At 39.2% G+C, this 17,866-nt stretch overlaps 2 protein-coding genes across 4 annotated transcripts in view; one reads left to right on the forward strand and one right to left on the reverse strand.

The window, feature by feature from the left end:
• The window catches only part of TMEM45B (transmembrane protein 45B), a 122,527-nt gene that overhangs the window by 80,886 nt on the left and 23,775 nt on the right, over positions 1–17,866 (forward strand). The gene's annotated exons all lie outside the window — the stretch shown is intronic.
• The window catches only part of PRDM10 (PR/SET domain 10), a 41,150-nt gene that overhangs the window by 11,134 nt on the left and 12,150 nt on the right, over positions 1–17,866 (reverse strand). For all 3 annotated transcript variants that reach the window (XM_063436970.1, XM_063436971.1, XM_063436972.1), the window contains exons 4-13: positions 17,635–17,694; positions 14,815–14,931; positions 12,380–12,623; positions 10,693–10,934; positions 10,166–10,366; positions 9,047–9,119; positions 7,941–8,058; positions 3,180–3,309; positions 2,392–2,619; positions 1,064–1,411 (exon numbers count right to left, since the gene is read on the reverse strand). In XM_063436970.1, the coding sequence (XP_063293040.1) occupies positions 1,064–1,411; positions 2,392–2,619; positions 3,180–3,309; positions 7,941–8,058; positions 9,047–9,119; positions 10,166–10,366; positions 10,693–10,934; positions 12,380–12,623; positions 14,815–14,931; positions 17,635–17,694 (1,761 nt within the window). The remainder of the gene's footprint in view (positions 1–1,063; positions 1,412–2,391; positions 2,620–3,179; positions 3,310–7,940; positions 8,059–9,046; positions 9,120–10,165; positions 10,367–10,692; positions 10,935–12,379; positions 12,624–14,814; positions 14,932–17,634; positions 17,695–17,866) is intronic.

Consider the following 17,866-nt stretch of genomic DNA (forward strand, 5'->3'; position numbering starts at 1 on the left):
TGATATTTTGGCACTTTATTGCAAAAAGCAAATCTGTGCTACCTAACCAGTCAATGTTACATAGAAACATAGAATGTGACGGCAGATAAGAACCATTTGGTCCAACTAATCTGCCCAATTGTCTATATACTCTCATTAGGTCCCTGGCCTTATCTTATAGTTAGGATAGCCTTATGTCTATCCCACGCATGCTTAAACTCCTTCACTGTGTTAACCTCTACCACTTCAGCTGGAAGGCTACTCCATGTGTCCACTACCCTTTCAGTAAAGTAATACTTCCTGATATTTTTAAACCTTTGCCCCTCTAATTTAAGACTAGGTCCGCTTGTTGTGGTAGTTTTTCTTCTTTTAAATATAGTCTCCTCCTTTACTGTGTTGATTCCATTTATGTATTTAAATATTTCTATCATATCCCCCCCTGTCTCGTCTTTCCTCCAAGCTATACATGTTAAGATCCTTTAACCTTTCCTTGTAAGTTTTATCCTGCAATCCATGAACCAGTTTAGTAGCCCTTCTCTGAACTCTCTCTAAGGTATCAATATCCTTCTAAAGATACGGTCTCTAGTACTGCGTACAATACTCCAAGTGAGGTCTCACCAGTGTTCTGTACAATGGCATGAGCACTTCCCTCTTTCTACTGCTAATACCTCTCCCTATACAACCAAGCATTCTGCTAGCATTTCCTGCTGCTCTATTACATTGTCTGCCTACCTTTAAGTCATCTGAAATAATTACTCATAAATCCCTTTCCTCAGATGTTGAGGTTAGGACGCTATCAAATATTCTATACAAATCCAAACGTACAGGTAACATTGTAACAATATAATCAATGTAATTCACTTCAACTGTTAGTGGTTTTAATGTTGTGGCTGATCAGTGTAAGTCATATAGACCATGTAGTTTTTAAATAAAGTATAATTTGCCATTTGTGAGATACATGTAGTTATACATTTATATATACACATAGAGAGACAGACATATGTAAATTGCATATCTGATTCAAGTAACATCTTTCAGTTTGAAATACAAGGAAAACTTGAGTTAATAATTGTCAATTTCTCACCTGTATAAAATCGGAGAAACGTTTCTTACATGTTGGACAGCTGAAGCAGCCATCGATGACATGCACAGCGACATGATCTTTCAACATGTCCAAGCGATCGAAAGATTCAGGGCAGAAGATACACGAATAAGTCTTCTGGTCCAAATGGTACTTCATGTGTGACTCCAGAGAGCTGCTGCTGATAAAGCCTTTATTGCAGATATCGCAGGTAAGGGGACAATTACCATCACGGCCATGGAACCGCAGATGCTGATCCAGTTTTTCCTTCTCTCTGAACGCCTTTCCACATTGCAAGCATTTAAATGGCCGGAACGACTTGCGAATAAAGAGATGCTGCAAAGCAGCGTTCTGCAAGACACACGTGTGATGTAACAGATAATGCAAATCAAGGCACAGGTGTCAAACATGCACAATGAATTTCAATATTATAATGATTTAGCACAGTTTGCATTACACACAATTCATTATGCACTGAGGCACATGCACCCCAGTTCAACTTGTGGACAGCAATCCAACATTTAAGCCTTTACTCACCACAACTAAAATATGTAAATAATCTGAACACAAATTAGTTACAAATAGGTTGCAACGAACATAAAATGTCCTTTACCTCAAAAATATTTATACTTTATATGACAGGCTGAGGTTAATGATCCCACCAATGAAAGCATAGTTTACATGGAATCACACCTACCTGCAGCTCCAGCTGGATGGTGAGCAGGAGGAGAGAGAGAGACATTACCATTAGCAAGGTTTGTTCCAAGCAGTAGCGCCGCCTTGCTGCAGGCTGGTGGAAACCTTATAAGAATACTTAAGGTTTGCCAGGATGAACTGGTCTGTGCAGTTCATTACTGGACCCCTGTCCTTTTGTTTTATTCTCCAGCAGAGGTATAAAGATTTGTGTGTATTCATTCACTGCCCATCTACTGTATACCCCTTGCCAATTTTATTCACTGCACCTTAAAAAAACGAGCATGATAGATGGCATTCTGCTGTTCTCCAAGGAGCTCACTAAAAAGGGAATTATGAAATGTTCACTAGGGACTTTTATGCAATTTCTGTCTAATATTTGCCATCACTTACTGAACTATCCACAATCCCTGGTTGAATGAACAACCCGGGTTCTAAATAAATATTCTGACCATTTCTACACCTGAGGATTAGTAGACTGCCAACTGTAGTCTATAAGAAAGACAGTTCACACGTTTAAAAAAAAAAAAAAAAAAGGAAGCATGACTACATACACTAATTTTGCACAAGACAAAATATTTAACAAACACACTCTCACCAGGCTGTATATGACAAGATTGCTAATTAAGGGATCTTACCCGTATGCGCTTGGCCCGTCGCATGTCTTCAGCAGTTAAAGTGCTATGGGATATGGATGGCGTGCTGGCTTCATGGGACACAGGCTGCAGCAGTTGATTTTCAGTTGGTGGATCCAGTTCGCTTTGAGTGGTTCCACCTAGTGTAAGTTCTGGCTGATCCAGTCCATTCAAAGTCGTGTGGTCAGAGTCCTCGTACTGTGATGTCTTATTTGGGAAATGAAGTAGATCCTTTGAGAAAGAGAGGGCACTGCTGAGAACTACATACCATACAGGACATAAACAAATAGTCAAAAAAGGAACAGCTGTACAGAAAAAAGCCGCACTGAATTGACTATTCTTCCACTCTCAGGTGGATTTCTCTAAAAGAGTAACAGTCTCTCCTCCCATAGGGAGTCCCTTGCTCTTTGACTATAGTGAAACATACGGATATGTCTAATACGCTGAATAATTTTGCACAAGTTAAAAAAAAAAAAGTACTTCTGCTGCAATTGCGTGCTCAAGACAACATCAACCCACATGATCGTCTGGGCATGACTGGGCATCTACGGAATAATGCCCAATGAATGAATGCTCGCCATTCCACGGTACCACATATATAAGTGTGCAAATGCATAAAATATTGCGAGAATTTAGCTGATTTGCAGTGGTATGCTCTTGCTGTACCCGAAAGACCAAGCATTTCACATGGGGAAGCGGAAAGTGTGGAATACATTTGTAGAAAATTTAGAGAGAGGGGGGGAAAAAAAGTACATGTTACAATTCTGTTTTAAAAACACTTTCATTGTTACCTGTGTTCCTATGCCACACTTTTCACGGTTGTCACTGTGGTTATCAAATCGTATAAATTTTGGGGGCCGTCCAGGTCTTCTCCCAGGGCCAAATTTTCTCTTCGTTCGACCCCGACCTCTCCCCTTTGTTCTGAAAAATAAAGAATTACCATCATATAGTCCATGGAGATCAGATCAACGGTTCACTTGCTGAAACGGGCCCTGATTGGCAATAGAAGACACACTGTGCAGCTATATGCAGCTTGGCACACACATTACTGTTAGATCTAAGATAGATATAGATTGATAGATAAATTGTTACAAGTTGGTGCAAAGTACAAGCAAATTTATTTACAGGTCTGCATCCCCTGAGGAAGTCAGTACAGAGCAGACAAAACACGTTGGGACATTTATAGTATTAACTTTACATCTATTTTTAAAGTTTTCATGGCTGCATTCTTCGGAGGACAAGTGAAATCAAAAAACTGAAAGCTGTGATTGTCTCTGTGTAATTCTTCCATACGTAAAGATATGCTCTTTGAGAACAAACATTTTTGTAACTGCAATTTTTGATTAAAAAGGTAATTTTTAAGGCAGTACACATTATGTTGTGCTTTCTCTTTGCATTAAAGTGTATTCCAATAGTAAGTTCCAAGCATTTGAAGTTGAATACCAAATAATCTGACAACTCCTCCCTCATACAGCCACGGATTTTGCTGAATATGTCAAATACATTGCAAATATAATTTCGTCAAATCTCTAAAAAATATGGTAAAATACCAGTATCACAGGAGATTTTTGTTTCTTATTCTACATATGATATTATTAAAAATGCATCATATGTAAATATATCTAGATAACCTCATTTCATGGATGGGTCAAATCAACATTATTAAAATAAATGCCCTTCCTCGAGTGCTGTAGCGTTACCAAACCCTACCAATTCAAATACCCTCCTACTACTTTGTCTTTAAAATTAGACTCTTCACAGACTTTATTTGGTTTGGCAGAAGACCAAATATTATTAAGTCCGAAATCCAAGGGAAGACAGACTGTCTCCTTGATCCCTTTAGATCTTATACAGGGAGTGCAGAATTATTAGGCAAGTTGTATTTTTGAGGATTAATTTTATTATTGAACAACAACCATTTTCTCAATGAACCCAAAAAACTCATTAATATCAAAGCTGAATATTTTTGGAAGTAGTTTTTAGTTTGTTTTTAGTTATAGCTATTTTAGGGGGATATCTGTGTGTGCAGGTGACTATTACTGTGCATAATTATTAGGCAACTTAACAAAAAACAAATATATACCCATTTCAATTATTTATTTTTCCAGTGAAACCAATATAACATCTCAACATTCACAAATATAAATTTCTGACATTCAAAAACATAACAAAAACAAATCAGTGACCAATATAGCCACCTTTCTTTGCAAGGACATTCAAAAGCCTGCCATCCATGGATTCTGTCAGTGTTTTGATCTGTTCACCATCAACATTGCATGCAGCAGCAACCACAGCCTCCCAGACACTGTTCAGAGAGGTGTACTGTTTTCCCTCCTTGTAAATCTCACATTTGATGATGGACCACAGGTTCTCAATGGGGTTCAGATCAGGTGAAAAGGAGGCCATGTCATTAGATTTTCTTCTTTTATACCCTTTCTTGCCAGCCACGCTGTGGAGTACTTGGACGCGTGTGATGGAGCATTGTCCTGCATGAAAATCATGTTTTTCTTGAAGGATGCAGACTTCTTCCTGTACCACTGCTTGAAGAAGGTGTCTTCCAGAAACTGGCAGTAGGACTGGGAGTTGAGCTTGACTCCATCCTCAACCCGAAAAGGCCCCACAAGCTCATCTTTGATGATACCAGCCCAAACCAGTACTCCACCTCCACCTTGCTGGCGTCTGAGTCGGACTGGAGCTCTCTGCCCTTTACCAATCCATCCATCTGGCCCATCAAGACTCACTCTCATTTCATCAGTCCATAAAACCTTAGAAAAATCAGTCTTGAGATATTTCTTGGCCCAGTCTTGACGTTTCAGCTTGTGTGTCTTGTTCAGTGGTGGTCGTCTTTCAGCCTTTCTTACCTTGGCCATGTCTCTGAGTATTGCACACCTTGTGCTTTCGGGCACTCCAGTGATGTTGCAGCTCTGAAATATGGCCAAACTGATGGCAAGTGGCATCTTGGCAGCTGCACGCTTGACTTTTCTCAGTTCATGGGCAGTTATTTTGCGCCTTGGTTTCTCCACACGCTTCTTGCGACCCTGTTGACTATTTTGAATGAAACGCTTGATTGTTCGATGATCACGCTTCAGAAGCTTTGCAATTTTAAGAGTGCTGCATCCCTCTGCAAGATATCTCACTATTTTTGACTTTTCTGAGCCTGTCAAGTCCTTCTTTTGACCCATTTTGCCAAAGGAAAGGAGGTTGCCTAATAATTATGCACACCTGATATAGGGTGTTGATGTTATTAGACCACACCCCTTCTCATTACAGAGATGCACATCACCTAATATGCTTAATTGGTAGTAGGCTTTCGAGCCTATACAGCTTGGAGTAAGACAACATGCATAAAGAGGATGATGTGGTCAAAATACTAATTTGCCTAATAATTCTGCACGCAGTGTATTTCCTCCCAGTTCCTTAGAATACTGGAATGATGCAACAGAGATAGCACCAAGCACTGGAAATACCTGCAACAGAATAGGATCAAATATCCCTTGGACTTACTCCCATGGCAAACAGTCCCATCACTACACTCTGTATGAACTCCCACCCCACTATTACTCCTCTTCTTCAATTGTGGAGAAAATTCGATAGTAATCAATTAGTCGGGTCACCCACTCTTTGACCCCAATAACTCATAACCCAAACTCCAAACTTTCATACTTCCTATTTATAACACACGATTAAATCCATATCAGACATCTGCCCAAACACACCACCATCCTTCATAGATAACCTTCATGATCATCAACTAACAGTCACTACTCTACTTGGAAAAACCACCCTACCTGCCTGCTCCACCTTCGAACAGGGGTGCTCCAAACCAACAATACACAAAAAGACCCTTTCTATGCTATATGCTCACCTACAAGAACAAACCTGCCCCTCATTGCCACATTTCACCAGAGAATGGGCGTCAGAGATTAGATGCTCCAACTGGATGCTCCAAATACTGGGATTGGAACAAAATATTTTCTTATTTACACAAATTTAATTAACATCCTCTCAATCGAAATTAATTTCAAATTACTCTCCAGATGGTATAAAAGCCCAATAACATTATATAACATCTTCCCTCAAGTATTAGAACATTGCTGGAGATCTGGATTGTGCAAAGGTACCTATGGTGGGAATGTCTTTTAATTTAGTCTTACTAGCAAGAAGTTCTCCCAATCATTGCTAACCATGCCAATATCCCCCAACCTTGTTCTTTTTTTTTGTTGTTGAAGTTTTCTTCCACCACTTACCCAAACCGAGGAAGAAATACATACAATAATAATTATTTTTAGAATTCCATCTACTGAATGCAGCCAAAGCACTTATTCCTAAATATTGGAAGCAAACCATCTCATCGCCACTTTGAGAATGGTTTTAGACACTCTTTGACCGAACACACCACCACAAACACACAAATATGGATCAGATGAATCACCTTTAACACTAGGGGAGATGTGACCTTCACCGAAACTCTGATAGTTTGAAGACTACTGATACTGGACACAGACGCACAAGTAGGAAACCTACACTCATCAGAAGTACAAAACAATTGGATATGGTGGATTGGCGCTATTGAATTGTGAGAGATGCAGCAACCCTAGTGTCAATAATTACTCAGAAGACACTACATAAAGTGCAAAAACAAGTACAAAGTACAGGGTGCGCAATTAAAAACACCACCACACAATGTGATATACTTATATCAAGGAGGACCTTACACCTGAGGAAGACCTATATGGTTGAAACGCGTTGTGCTTTTACTTTGGACATTTTTAATTATTTGTCTGTTGCTATATCCTGTTTTCTGCAGTTTATTGAAATAAATCCATTTGAGAAAAACCTTTGAGTTTCCTGAATATTTGGGAGTAACAGATTTCCAGGATTCATTCCAGCGACTTTATCTGCTTATAAGCCATCACAGCCAGAGTCTGCTATACGTGGCTCTGGGAAGAATAAGTGACCCATTACCTCTGTGTCCTTAAATATCTGTATATATACTGTATTACACTATGTGCAGTTTTATATGTTACAGATGACCAGAGACAAATCGTAAGGTCCTCCTTGATATAAGTATATCACATTGTGTGGTGGTGTTTTTAATTGCGCACCCTGTACTTTGTACTTGTTTTTGCAGGAAACCTACACTAACCACCAATAATGAACAGCCTCACTCTAATTATCTAATTTAAAAAAAACGTCCTAATACATGGATAACATGACAACATTACAAGTTTCTCCCATTTGAACAATCCAAGTACTCAAAAACCTACAGCCTATCCCTCTCTCCATCATTGTCTCAACACTATACAATGACATCACACTGGTATTCACTGGCCCGAATTCTCCAACATAAATGCAAACTCATGAGATCCCTTAACCATTAGCTTACTAGAGAAGATGGAAAGGGAGGGAGTGGTGATGCCAATATACTTTTGTCTACATGCATATTTTTGTCTGTCATGCATATTGTGCCTACCTTTGAAAAATTAAATAAATAAAAACATTTTTTTAAAAATAAAAAGAGAAAAAATAAGTTTGTAAATATATTTATATACCTGCTAAATAAATCGATTTTTTCGTCGTGTGTATTAAGGTGCAGCTGAAGCTGTTCTGAGCTCATAAAACGGCGGTTGCATTCATAACAAGGCCAGTTCTTTTCTTGTTCCCGCAGAACTAAAACAAAATAAGCCATAGATATATTAGCAAACAAAGTGACAAAAAGGACTAAAATCCCATAAACTTTAAAATCAGCTGACACACTCAGCCAATGAGTTCCAGCTTAGGTACTTCCCCCTCTCCTGTGCAGGAAGGGAGAGGAGCCCAGGTGACAATTCAAATCATTAAAACACTGTATGAATACTTAGAATGATGAAGGGGGGGGAAGACAAAAAGGCACTCCTGGCTTCATAACGAATACAAATAAGACATTTGTGTTTTTTAGTTGAAGCTATAGAAAGTTTAAATCATATTTTTGGATCCCCTACAATTGTAACAGTTCTCACAAATGAAAATGATCCCACAGGTAGAACAACAAAAACAAACTTATAGTCCATACTATGCTCACATATGTGGACAGAAGTAAAAAATAAATAAATAATAATTTGGTTTTGATTAAGGAAATTATAAAAAAAAAAAAAATCTTGCAGACAGATGAACAATTGTAAGCTAAAACAACAAACCTATAAGCTGGTGGAAAACAGAAAAGCAAAATGTCTAACAAGCATTGCCATGGAGTAGGTAACTGCAGTTGCAGGTTTTTGGCTTATTTTTGTTTAGAATTAAGTTTTTTTTTCTCCCCCTACTACCTTGAAATTATTATTTTTTTCTTCTGAATGTAGAAATGAAACCTTTCACAGTTTTTGGTGGCAGAATAAAATTACTTTCACATTTTCCACTATAGTTTAAGCTTTGCACAGTTTTGCACATTTCAAAATGGTGCAAACAGGCAATAACCGCACACTTATAGAATCAGATGTGAGAAAGAAGGGAGAAATAAAGATAGGACTAGTGTACATTTTCTGTTCAGGCACCTCAAGCCAAGTTGCTGTGCCCTTTCCCTCTTTTATGGAAGCTATTCCATTAAATATTAACAATATACAGCCCCTGCCATCACAGAAACACATACATAATCAGAGAGTCACTAATAAAAAGCATACATTACCCCTTCTTTCTTCCTGGGATATATCATGGATCTTCTCACTGACAAATTCCGCATAGGAGGCTGCATACCAAACCTGAGAGGAGAGTTAACATGGGCTATAATGGAACCATTCAAGCAATGGAAGACGATTATAGTGACATAGGAATTTAGTAATGACAGGAAGCTGGCAAAGTGTTTCTTTAACATATCATGATAAATAGTAAATTTAACTGGCACTGGTATACCCATTCAATCTAACCAGAAGTACCAGGGTTTGCCACATAAATATCACAGGTTTACAAAGGCAGTATATTTACCACCAATACTTGCATTTGATTATGCGCACATTAGTGCATACTACACACTTGGCATCCTGTACATTATTGGAGAGACCCAGTGCAAAGACCACAAAACCATTCATTTAAGTATATGTGTCTGCTTATTTGCTCCAACAAAATGTTACTTTTACGAGGACACTTCCTCCTACACACACACATACATTAGAATACAGAGATCTTTATTTTCTACTCTGGAAGGTCAGGGTGATACACGGATGTTATGATATCTTATGACAATATTTTTGCAAATGCTGCAGCTAACTCATGAAATTTACCTCTTCAACTTATGATGATTATGTGTTTTATTCATGAATGTTTTATGAGCATTGTTTTCTGGTTTTAAACCTTTCATAGCCATGGCTTTGATTATTTAAAAAAAAGTTACAGATGTGACAATACTCATGTACCATGACTAAGTACCCAGAGTGCAGCAGACTGTCAATTCTGTCAAAACAAGATACTTACCAAAGGCCGTGGATACTCCAATCAGTTAACAGGCTGATCTTTTAATAACGGATTTTTTAAATGGTCATTGATCACCTGGGTGTGAAAGATCCATTTGTTCACAGATTTAGGTACCAAATGACCCTCAATCTTTGTATACAATTCCAAAGAAATTTCCACTTTGGATAATTAGTCAAATATAACAGTTCTTCAAATGTGAATATCAATGGAGATTGAAAAGTGCTTCAAGACACATATAACATACAGGAGCAAAATATATTCCATTGGTTTCTCCAGCTGAGTAACTGGAATTGCACATATTTCAGGTTCTAGTAAAATAAAATAATCAATTCCATACCTTCAGCTCCTGTTTCGGCTCCACATTCTTGATTGTGGTGTAGTAGATGTGCTGGCCATACTGATAAGCCACTAGGTTTTGCTCCAGATGATTTTTAGCTGGCCGTACAAACATCATCCAGTTACAGAGACTCTCCTCTGACAGTTCAAACCACAGATCTTCCTGCAAATTCCCATCCGAGTTTGTGCTGTTCAGCGATACCTGGGAACCATAATAAAGCATCAGACAGACTGCAGCCACAAAGTAAAAGTAAACCATAACAATCTGTGTGCTAATAAATGAAGGTCTTTCAATGTCCCTGTTGTGTATTCATAGAATATTAAACATTTTCATTGTCAGTCTATGAAGCACTGCAGGTCTAACTTTCACAAACAGAAGTGTCCGCTTATGTTTAAAACTCTCTCTACCAGATCAGGAATTCCTGTCCCTTCAGGGTAAGAAGAGTTGAAGCTATCGGTTCTGTAACATTATGCAGGATACTAGTTGCTTTATAACCTCCCACTGGGACAGTTTGTGCTCCAACATACCTTTAGGTGGATATAACCATCCTTCAGCTCACTCTTTTTCACAAGTGGACCTTCCAAAGGGCCAAACTGAGTGCGTTTGGGAATACGGCGCTTGGAGTAGACACCGCCAAGGAAACGGTCAATATATAGGACTAGAGGAAGACTGGCACGTGCCCTGGTTAGGACTGGGCGGTTTGGGATTGGATGAAGGGCTCCGTGTTTAGGGCAAACGGAGGGATGTGCATTATTGCATTCCTCACACCCTGCAAAAACAAAAACAGGAAAATTATCATGACTATTTCAGTAATTCATAGTGGTCATGGCGCTTGGCATCTTTATGTGCAGATTATTTCTGTTTCAAATGCTTCGCATACAAAGATAGAGAACATTAGTATCAGATGTGTAAATCCACCGGTAGCACCACTAGCCAGCCAGGAATGAGAGTTGAGAGATATTAATTCAGTGCATACTGGGCGTCTGTCGTCAGCACAGATCCCAGTGAGGTGGAGTGACATCACTGGAGGAGGATCAGGCTGCAGGAGAAACTAGCCGCGGCATGGGATCTAAGGCAAGAGTGATGCATTCAAGTTTTATTCAATCCAAAAGGGTGATTTATTAAAACACAGGTTTTATATAATTTCAATAAATATGTATAATTATGTATAGGGAATTTTCACTTGTCTGGAAAAGACACTACTGGATAATCAGTATGACATTGAATGAGGGTTACTGGCTGCTCATGGCTCTGGATCCTGCTGATGGTATGAGCACTTTATAGAGAAGTGCAACGGTGTGTAGGCGCTACCAAATTAAAAATAACAGCACTTTATGTCTTGAGAAAGCCAAATTATACCGGCGAAATGCGTCAACATCAGAAGTAGTGGGCAGAGCTTGCAAAGCCGCTAGATACTAAACAACTGTGAGCCTGGGGACACCCATGGAGGGAGACCAGAACTCATATTTGATCAAGCGTGTTTGTGAGTAGCCACTTGGTGTTCCGTATATACTCACATAAAATCCTATAAGCGGCAGTGGATCATTTAGATCGTTTTTTTAAATTGTATGTTATATAATAAAGTTATTATTTGTTTAGGTCAGTCATTTGATGCTCATTGATTTAGAATTTTAAAAATGGACTTGTTCTGTTGTTATTTTACTGTATTTACCAGACGATCCAGAGTAGTATCTATTTTACACTTGTTAAACGATTTGCACTATTATCTATATAAAAGGTTTTTTTCTTCCATGTACAATTTTATTTGATGACATTGGGCACCATCTACTGGCATAAGTATTTGCACAATGTATTTTTGGGTGTGGGAATTCTCACCTAAATGTTGACTGTTCCACTTTTTATATATTAGTTGTATGGCTAAAGCGCAGTATAACTCTGCATATCAATTGTCAATCCATACCAGCCATTAGCTGCAGTGATAGGATGAGAGCAGCAGAGTAGGGGCCAGTCTGTGGGTGCAGAGGGACCCTCATTCATGGTTACACTAATTAAGAAAATTCAACACTGAACTGTGGAATAGTATCTGTGGCCTCTGGGCCCCATAACAACTTCAATGAGATGAACTGGTTATGGTGCATTGAGTGTCCTTTCAAAATGAGTTGCCCCTAAAGGTAAAGCGTTTTAAGCAAGCAATATAAGCTGGAGCATCACATACAGAAATCTATTAATATTTCTACATGTCTAGAAACGTACACAGATCATTTGGATCAAATGGACGTGGCGGGTCGGCCTCCCATTCATCAAAACTTGAATCTTCACCATCTTCATCATCGTCTTCATCCTCATCCTCCTCCTCCTCATCATCATCATCTTCTTCGTCATCCTCATCTTTTTCTTCTGAATGAGCATTGGGGCTATGCTGCAGAGTTTCCATGGTTGCTGAGCTTTCTGCTTCCTCCATAGGAGGCAAGCCATGATCATGCACCGATAACGATGCCTTAAGGTAAATAATACAACAATAGGAAAAAAAATAAAAACATGTAATACATACATGTCTTTAGAATTAAATGACTGTTAGAAATGTAAACAAAATGCTCAATATCGGTCTGTTCTACTCTAACCCACTGGATATATGGGATAACATTTATAATAATCTTAAAGAATACTAGCATGCTTTCTGTTGAATGCTAAATCCAAACACAGGAGAAGGTAAACAATTAACCCCATAATGACCAGACCGTTTTTCAATTTTCTTACCGTTAAGGACCAGGGCTTTTTACATTGCTGCTGTGTTTGTGTTTAGCTGTAATTTCCCTCTTACTCATTTACTTTACCCACACATATTATATACAGTATTTCTCGCCATTAAATGGTCTTTCTAAAGATACCATTATTTCCATCATATCATAATTTACTATAAAAAAATTTTTTAATAACATGATGAAAAATGTTGTTTTGTTTTTTTAAAACACACCTTTTCTAACTTTGACCCCCAAAATCTGTTACGCATCTACATTCGCCAAAAAACACCCATGCTAAATAGTTTCTAAATTTTGTCCTGAGTTTAGAAATACCCAATGTTAACATGTTCTTAGCTTTTTTTTTTTTGCAAGCTATAGGGCTATAAGTACAAGTAGGACATTGCTGTTTCAAAATATATATTTTTAAAATGTATTAATAGTGATATTGCAACACTGTTATCTGTCAAATCACACCTCACATGTACATTTTTTTTTTTTTTTTTTAAAGTAGACAACCCAGGGTTTTCATTATGGGGTATGTCCAGTGTTTTTAGTAGCCACTTCGTCACACACACTGGCCAAAGTTAGCATTTATATTTGTTTGTGTGTTAAAAATGCAAAAAACAATTATGAACGCTACCTTTGGTCAGTGTTTGTGGCTAAATGGCTACTAAAAAAGACTGAATATACCCCATTTGCAATACCTTGGGTTGTCTTCTTTTGCAAATGGTATGCCATCATGGGGTTAGTTCTCATTCCTGAGCTACCATACGCTTTCAAAGGCAAGATAACCAATCTGGCAAATTTCAATGTTAAAAAACAGAAAATCAAGCCTTATATTTGACCCTGTAACTTTCAAAAAAACCACTATAAAACCGGTACATGGGGGGTATTGTTATACTCGGGAGACTTTGCTGAACACAAATATTAGTGATTCAAAACAGTAAAACAATTATATCATCAGTGAAAGTAATGTTTGTGTATGAAAAATTCAATAAACTTCACTTTACTGACGCTGTGATATGTTCTCCTGTTTTCAAAACACTAATATTTGTGTTCAGCGAGGTCTCCCGAGTAAAACAGTACCCCCCATGTACAGGTTTTAGGGAACGTTACAGGGTTAAATACAGTACTAGCAAATTTAATTTGTTGGACTTTCGGCCTGGACATTGAGGCATCGCTGCAATGCCCTTAGAGTGGCTGGAACTTATCCCGATCGCTTCCAGCGGACGTACTAGGTACGTCCACGGCCCCTAAGGACCGTTTTTTGTCAGATGTACCTAGTACGTTCGCAATCCATAAGGGGTTAAAGGAGCGTCTGACCCAACACATTTTATTAATGTGTGCCAATACAGCATGGGTTGGTAGAAAAAAAAAATATGCTTCTGCTTGAAAAAATATTCATAATGCAAGGTTTGGGGTTATACAGTCCATGAATAATTGAAAGATGTGCTCCATTAGAGCTGAAAATGTTGTACCAGCTTCGGCTACATAGCGCTTCCAAGGGTTATGGCCCTGGTACACATGCAGGTTTCTTAATAAAGATGAAAAATAAATTAAAAAGAAGAAGTTTAAACAGGGAGGATAGAAACAACAACATCTCTGCAGCAAGGAAGCCACACATGTCTGCATCCCCTTTTCTTCTCTAAACACAGATAAATCACTGAAAAATGCAATAATAAATAGATTCCCCGACTAATCATTATTCTTAACATGCATGAGCTACACTTAAGGGAGAAACATCCCCGATGCCCGGTAGTGAGTATAATTCTTTTTTTTTTTTTTAATGATATCGTTAAAAAGGAAAAAAATAAATCTCTACTGAAAAAATAATCAAAATTACATCCGAGTCCAAGTACTGTAAGAGCCAAATATTTGAAGAAAGAAAGATCTCCTCCCCCTCCAAAAACATCAACAACACAGAAGGGATTACAAAGTTCTGCGTACTCTGTCCACTTGTGATACTGGCTCCAGTGACATTGTCTGCGCAGACTCTGGGACTCCACTAAGGACAGCTAGATTGGCAGTATTCATGCTCTGCGAAGCAGGCAACAGAACAGTCACCTGCAAACCAACAGCACAAGCGTGATGTTACAATTCGGGAATCAGAAATTATTTATTAACACATTCTCATTTTTCTGTTAAAAGATTTGGCAGTAAATGTTTTCATTGCTACTAGATTAAACCATTTTTGTTCATGTGCATGGCTGACAGAAACCCCATAGCACCATAGCTTAAACTTCTCCACAAGGGTGCTTTACAATGGGTGGACGAACAGACATGTAGTTGTAACCAGACATATTGGACACACAGGAACAGAGTGATTGAGGGCCCTGCTCAATGAGCTTACATGCTAGAGGGAGTGGGGTAAAATGACACAAAAAGGTAAGGATAGTATTAGACTAGTGACAGTTGCAGAAGAGGCATCAGTTAGGAGCTATTAACAGTTTAATTGATACGCTTTTATGAAGAAGTGGGTTTTTAATAATTTTTTGACGGAGCAGAGACTGGGTGAGCATCTAACAGAGGAGGGAAGCGAGTTCCACAGGAACGGTGCAGCCCTCGAGAAATCTTGAAGGCGAGCATCAGAGGTGGGAGTACGGACAGAAGATAGACGTAAGTCTTCAGCAGATCATAAGGGCTAGACTGGACATACTTGTGTATAAGGGAGGATAGATAGGTGGGAGCAGCATTATGTAGCGATTTGAAAGCAAGAACCAGAATTTTAAATTGAGCGCTATATTTTATAGGAAGCCAATGTAGGGACTGACAGAAGGGTGAGGCATGTGAGGTGCGGGCGGACAGGAAGATGAGCCTCGCTGCCGCATTCATTATGGACTGTAACGGCGCAAGTTGGGAGCACGTGAGACCACTGAGAAGCGGATTACAGTAGTCAAGGCGAGAAAGGACAGTGGAATGGACCAACACCTTAGTCGCATCTGGCGTTAAGTAGGGGCGGATGCGCGCAATGTTTTTGAGATGGAAATGACAGGATTTGGTGATTGATTGAACATGAGGCTTGAAGGAGAGGTCGGAGTCACAGAGAACACCTAGGCAGCGAGCCTGCGTGGTGGAGCTGATGGTAGCACCATTGACTTGGAGGGAGACAGACACAGGAGTAACAACACTTGAAGGAGGAAAGACCAGAATTTCAGTTTTGGTCAAGTTTAGTTTAAGGAAGTGGGCAGCCATCCAGTTAGAAACAGCAGAGAGGCAGTCAGAGACACTAGTCAAGAGGGACGGGGAGAGATCAGGAGAGGACAGGTAGATTTGCGTGTCATCTGCATAGAAATGATACTGGAAGCCAAAGGAGTTTATGAGTTTACCAAAAGAGGCAGCATAGATGGAGAACAGTAGGGGACCAAGGACTGAGCCTTGGGGGACACCAACAGAGAGGAGGAGAAGAGAGGAGTTGGGGAGAAGAAGCAGAGCCAGAGAAAGAAAAACTGAAAGAGCGCAGGGAGAGGTAGGAGGAGCACCAGGCGAGAGCAATATCTTGTAGACCGATATTGCTGAGGATGAGAAGACAGTGTCAACAGTGTCAAAAGCTGCAGACAGGTCAAGGAGAATTAGGATAGAGTAGTGACCACGAGATTTTGCAGCGAGTAGATCATTGGATACTTTGGTCAGTGCCGTTTCCACAGAGTGCTTAGCGCGGAAACCAGACTGAAGCAATGCCAAACATACTGCCATAGGGACTGCATTGAGTGCACATTCTACATAGCATTTACTGCGTGCACATTCTACGTAGCATTTACGGTCATAGGGACTGCATTGGGTGCACATTCTACATAACATTTACTGTCATAGGGACTGCATTGAGTGCACATTCTACATAGCATTTACTGTCATAGGGACTGCATGGAGTGCACTTTCTACGTAGCATTTACGGTCATAGGGACTGCATTGAGTGCACATTCTACATAGCATTTACTGTCATAGGGACTGCATTGAGTGCACATTCTACATAGCATTTACTGTCATAGGGACTGCATTGAGTGCACATTCTACATAGCATTTACTGTCATAGGGACTGCATTGAGTGCACATTCTACGTAGCATTTACTGTCATAGGGACTGCATGGAGTGCACATTCTACGTAGCATTTACTGTCATAGGGACTGCATGGAGTGCACATTCTACGTAGCATTTACTGTCATAGGGACTGCATGGAGTGCACATTCTACGTAGCACTTACTGTCATAGGGACTGCATGGAGTGCACATTCTACGTAGCACTTACTGTCATAGGGACTGCATGGAGTGCACATTCTACGTGGCATTTACTGTCATAGGGACTGCATGGAGTGCACATTCTACGTAGCATTTACTGTCATGGGGACTGCATGGAGTGCACATTCTACGTAGCATGTCTAGAAATTAAAATCTGAGCACAGTAAGCGAAAGAGTGATTTGCTTCTCGGACACCAGAACGAACATTTTCTTGCATTACTTTAATATCTTCTCAGTTTATTTTATTAAAGTCATGCAGACCCTACAACCTGGATATGGCTAAACACATCCTTAATTATAATACAGGTGACCTTAAAGTAAGGTGTGACCTTATACGGATGGCAGCCCTGGTTAACCAATAGCACAACCCAGAAAGACTGCGTTGTTGAGAAGAAGGTAATTTAAAAAAAAAATTGCAATTAAGTAACAGCACAGAAAAAAAGTGCATAATAATTGCAAATGGAATTAATTAGTCTCTATGGAATACTGCACCTTTGTTCAAGTCATATTTAGGTTTCTATGTCATGTGTGTTACCTGCTGTGTGGTAGCGTCCTGCTGAACATAGGCCACCTGCGGCTGGTCAGTAAAGAGTGTCTTGAAAAGAAAAAGAAAATTAAGATAAAACATTTACAAACAAACTCTACATAAAGTGAACTGTTAAAATAAAGTGGCAGTTTTTAAGTGGAAGGGTCCATTATAAAGCAACATAAAGGCCTCGAATAAAGGTATATATTGTCCAGATAATGTCTGGTTCAGGTTAACAATT

Source organism: Pelobates fuscus, chromosome 11 (assembly GCF_036172605.1).
Source record: "Pelobates fuscus isolate aPelFus1 chromosome 11, aPelFus1.pri, whole genome shotgun sequence".
Lineage (NCBI taxonomy): Eukaryota > Metazoa > Chordata > Amphibia > Anura > Pelobatidae > Pelobates > Pelobates fuscus.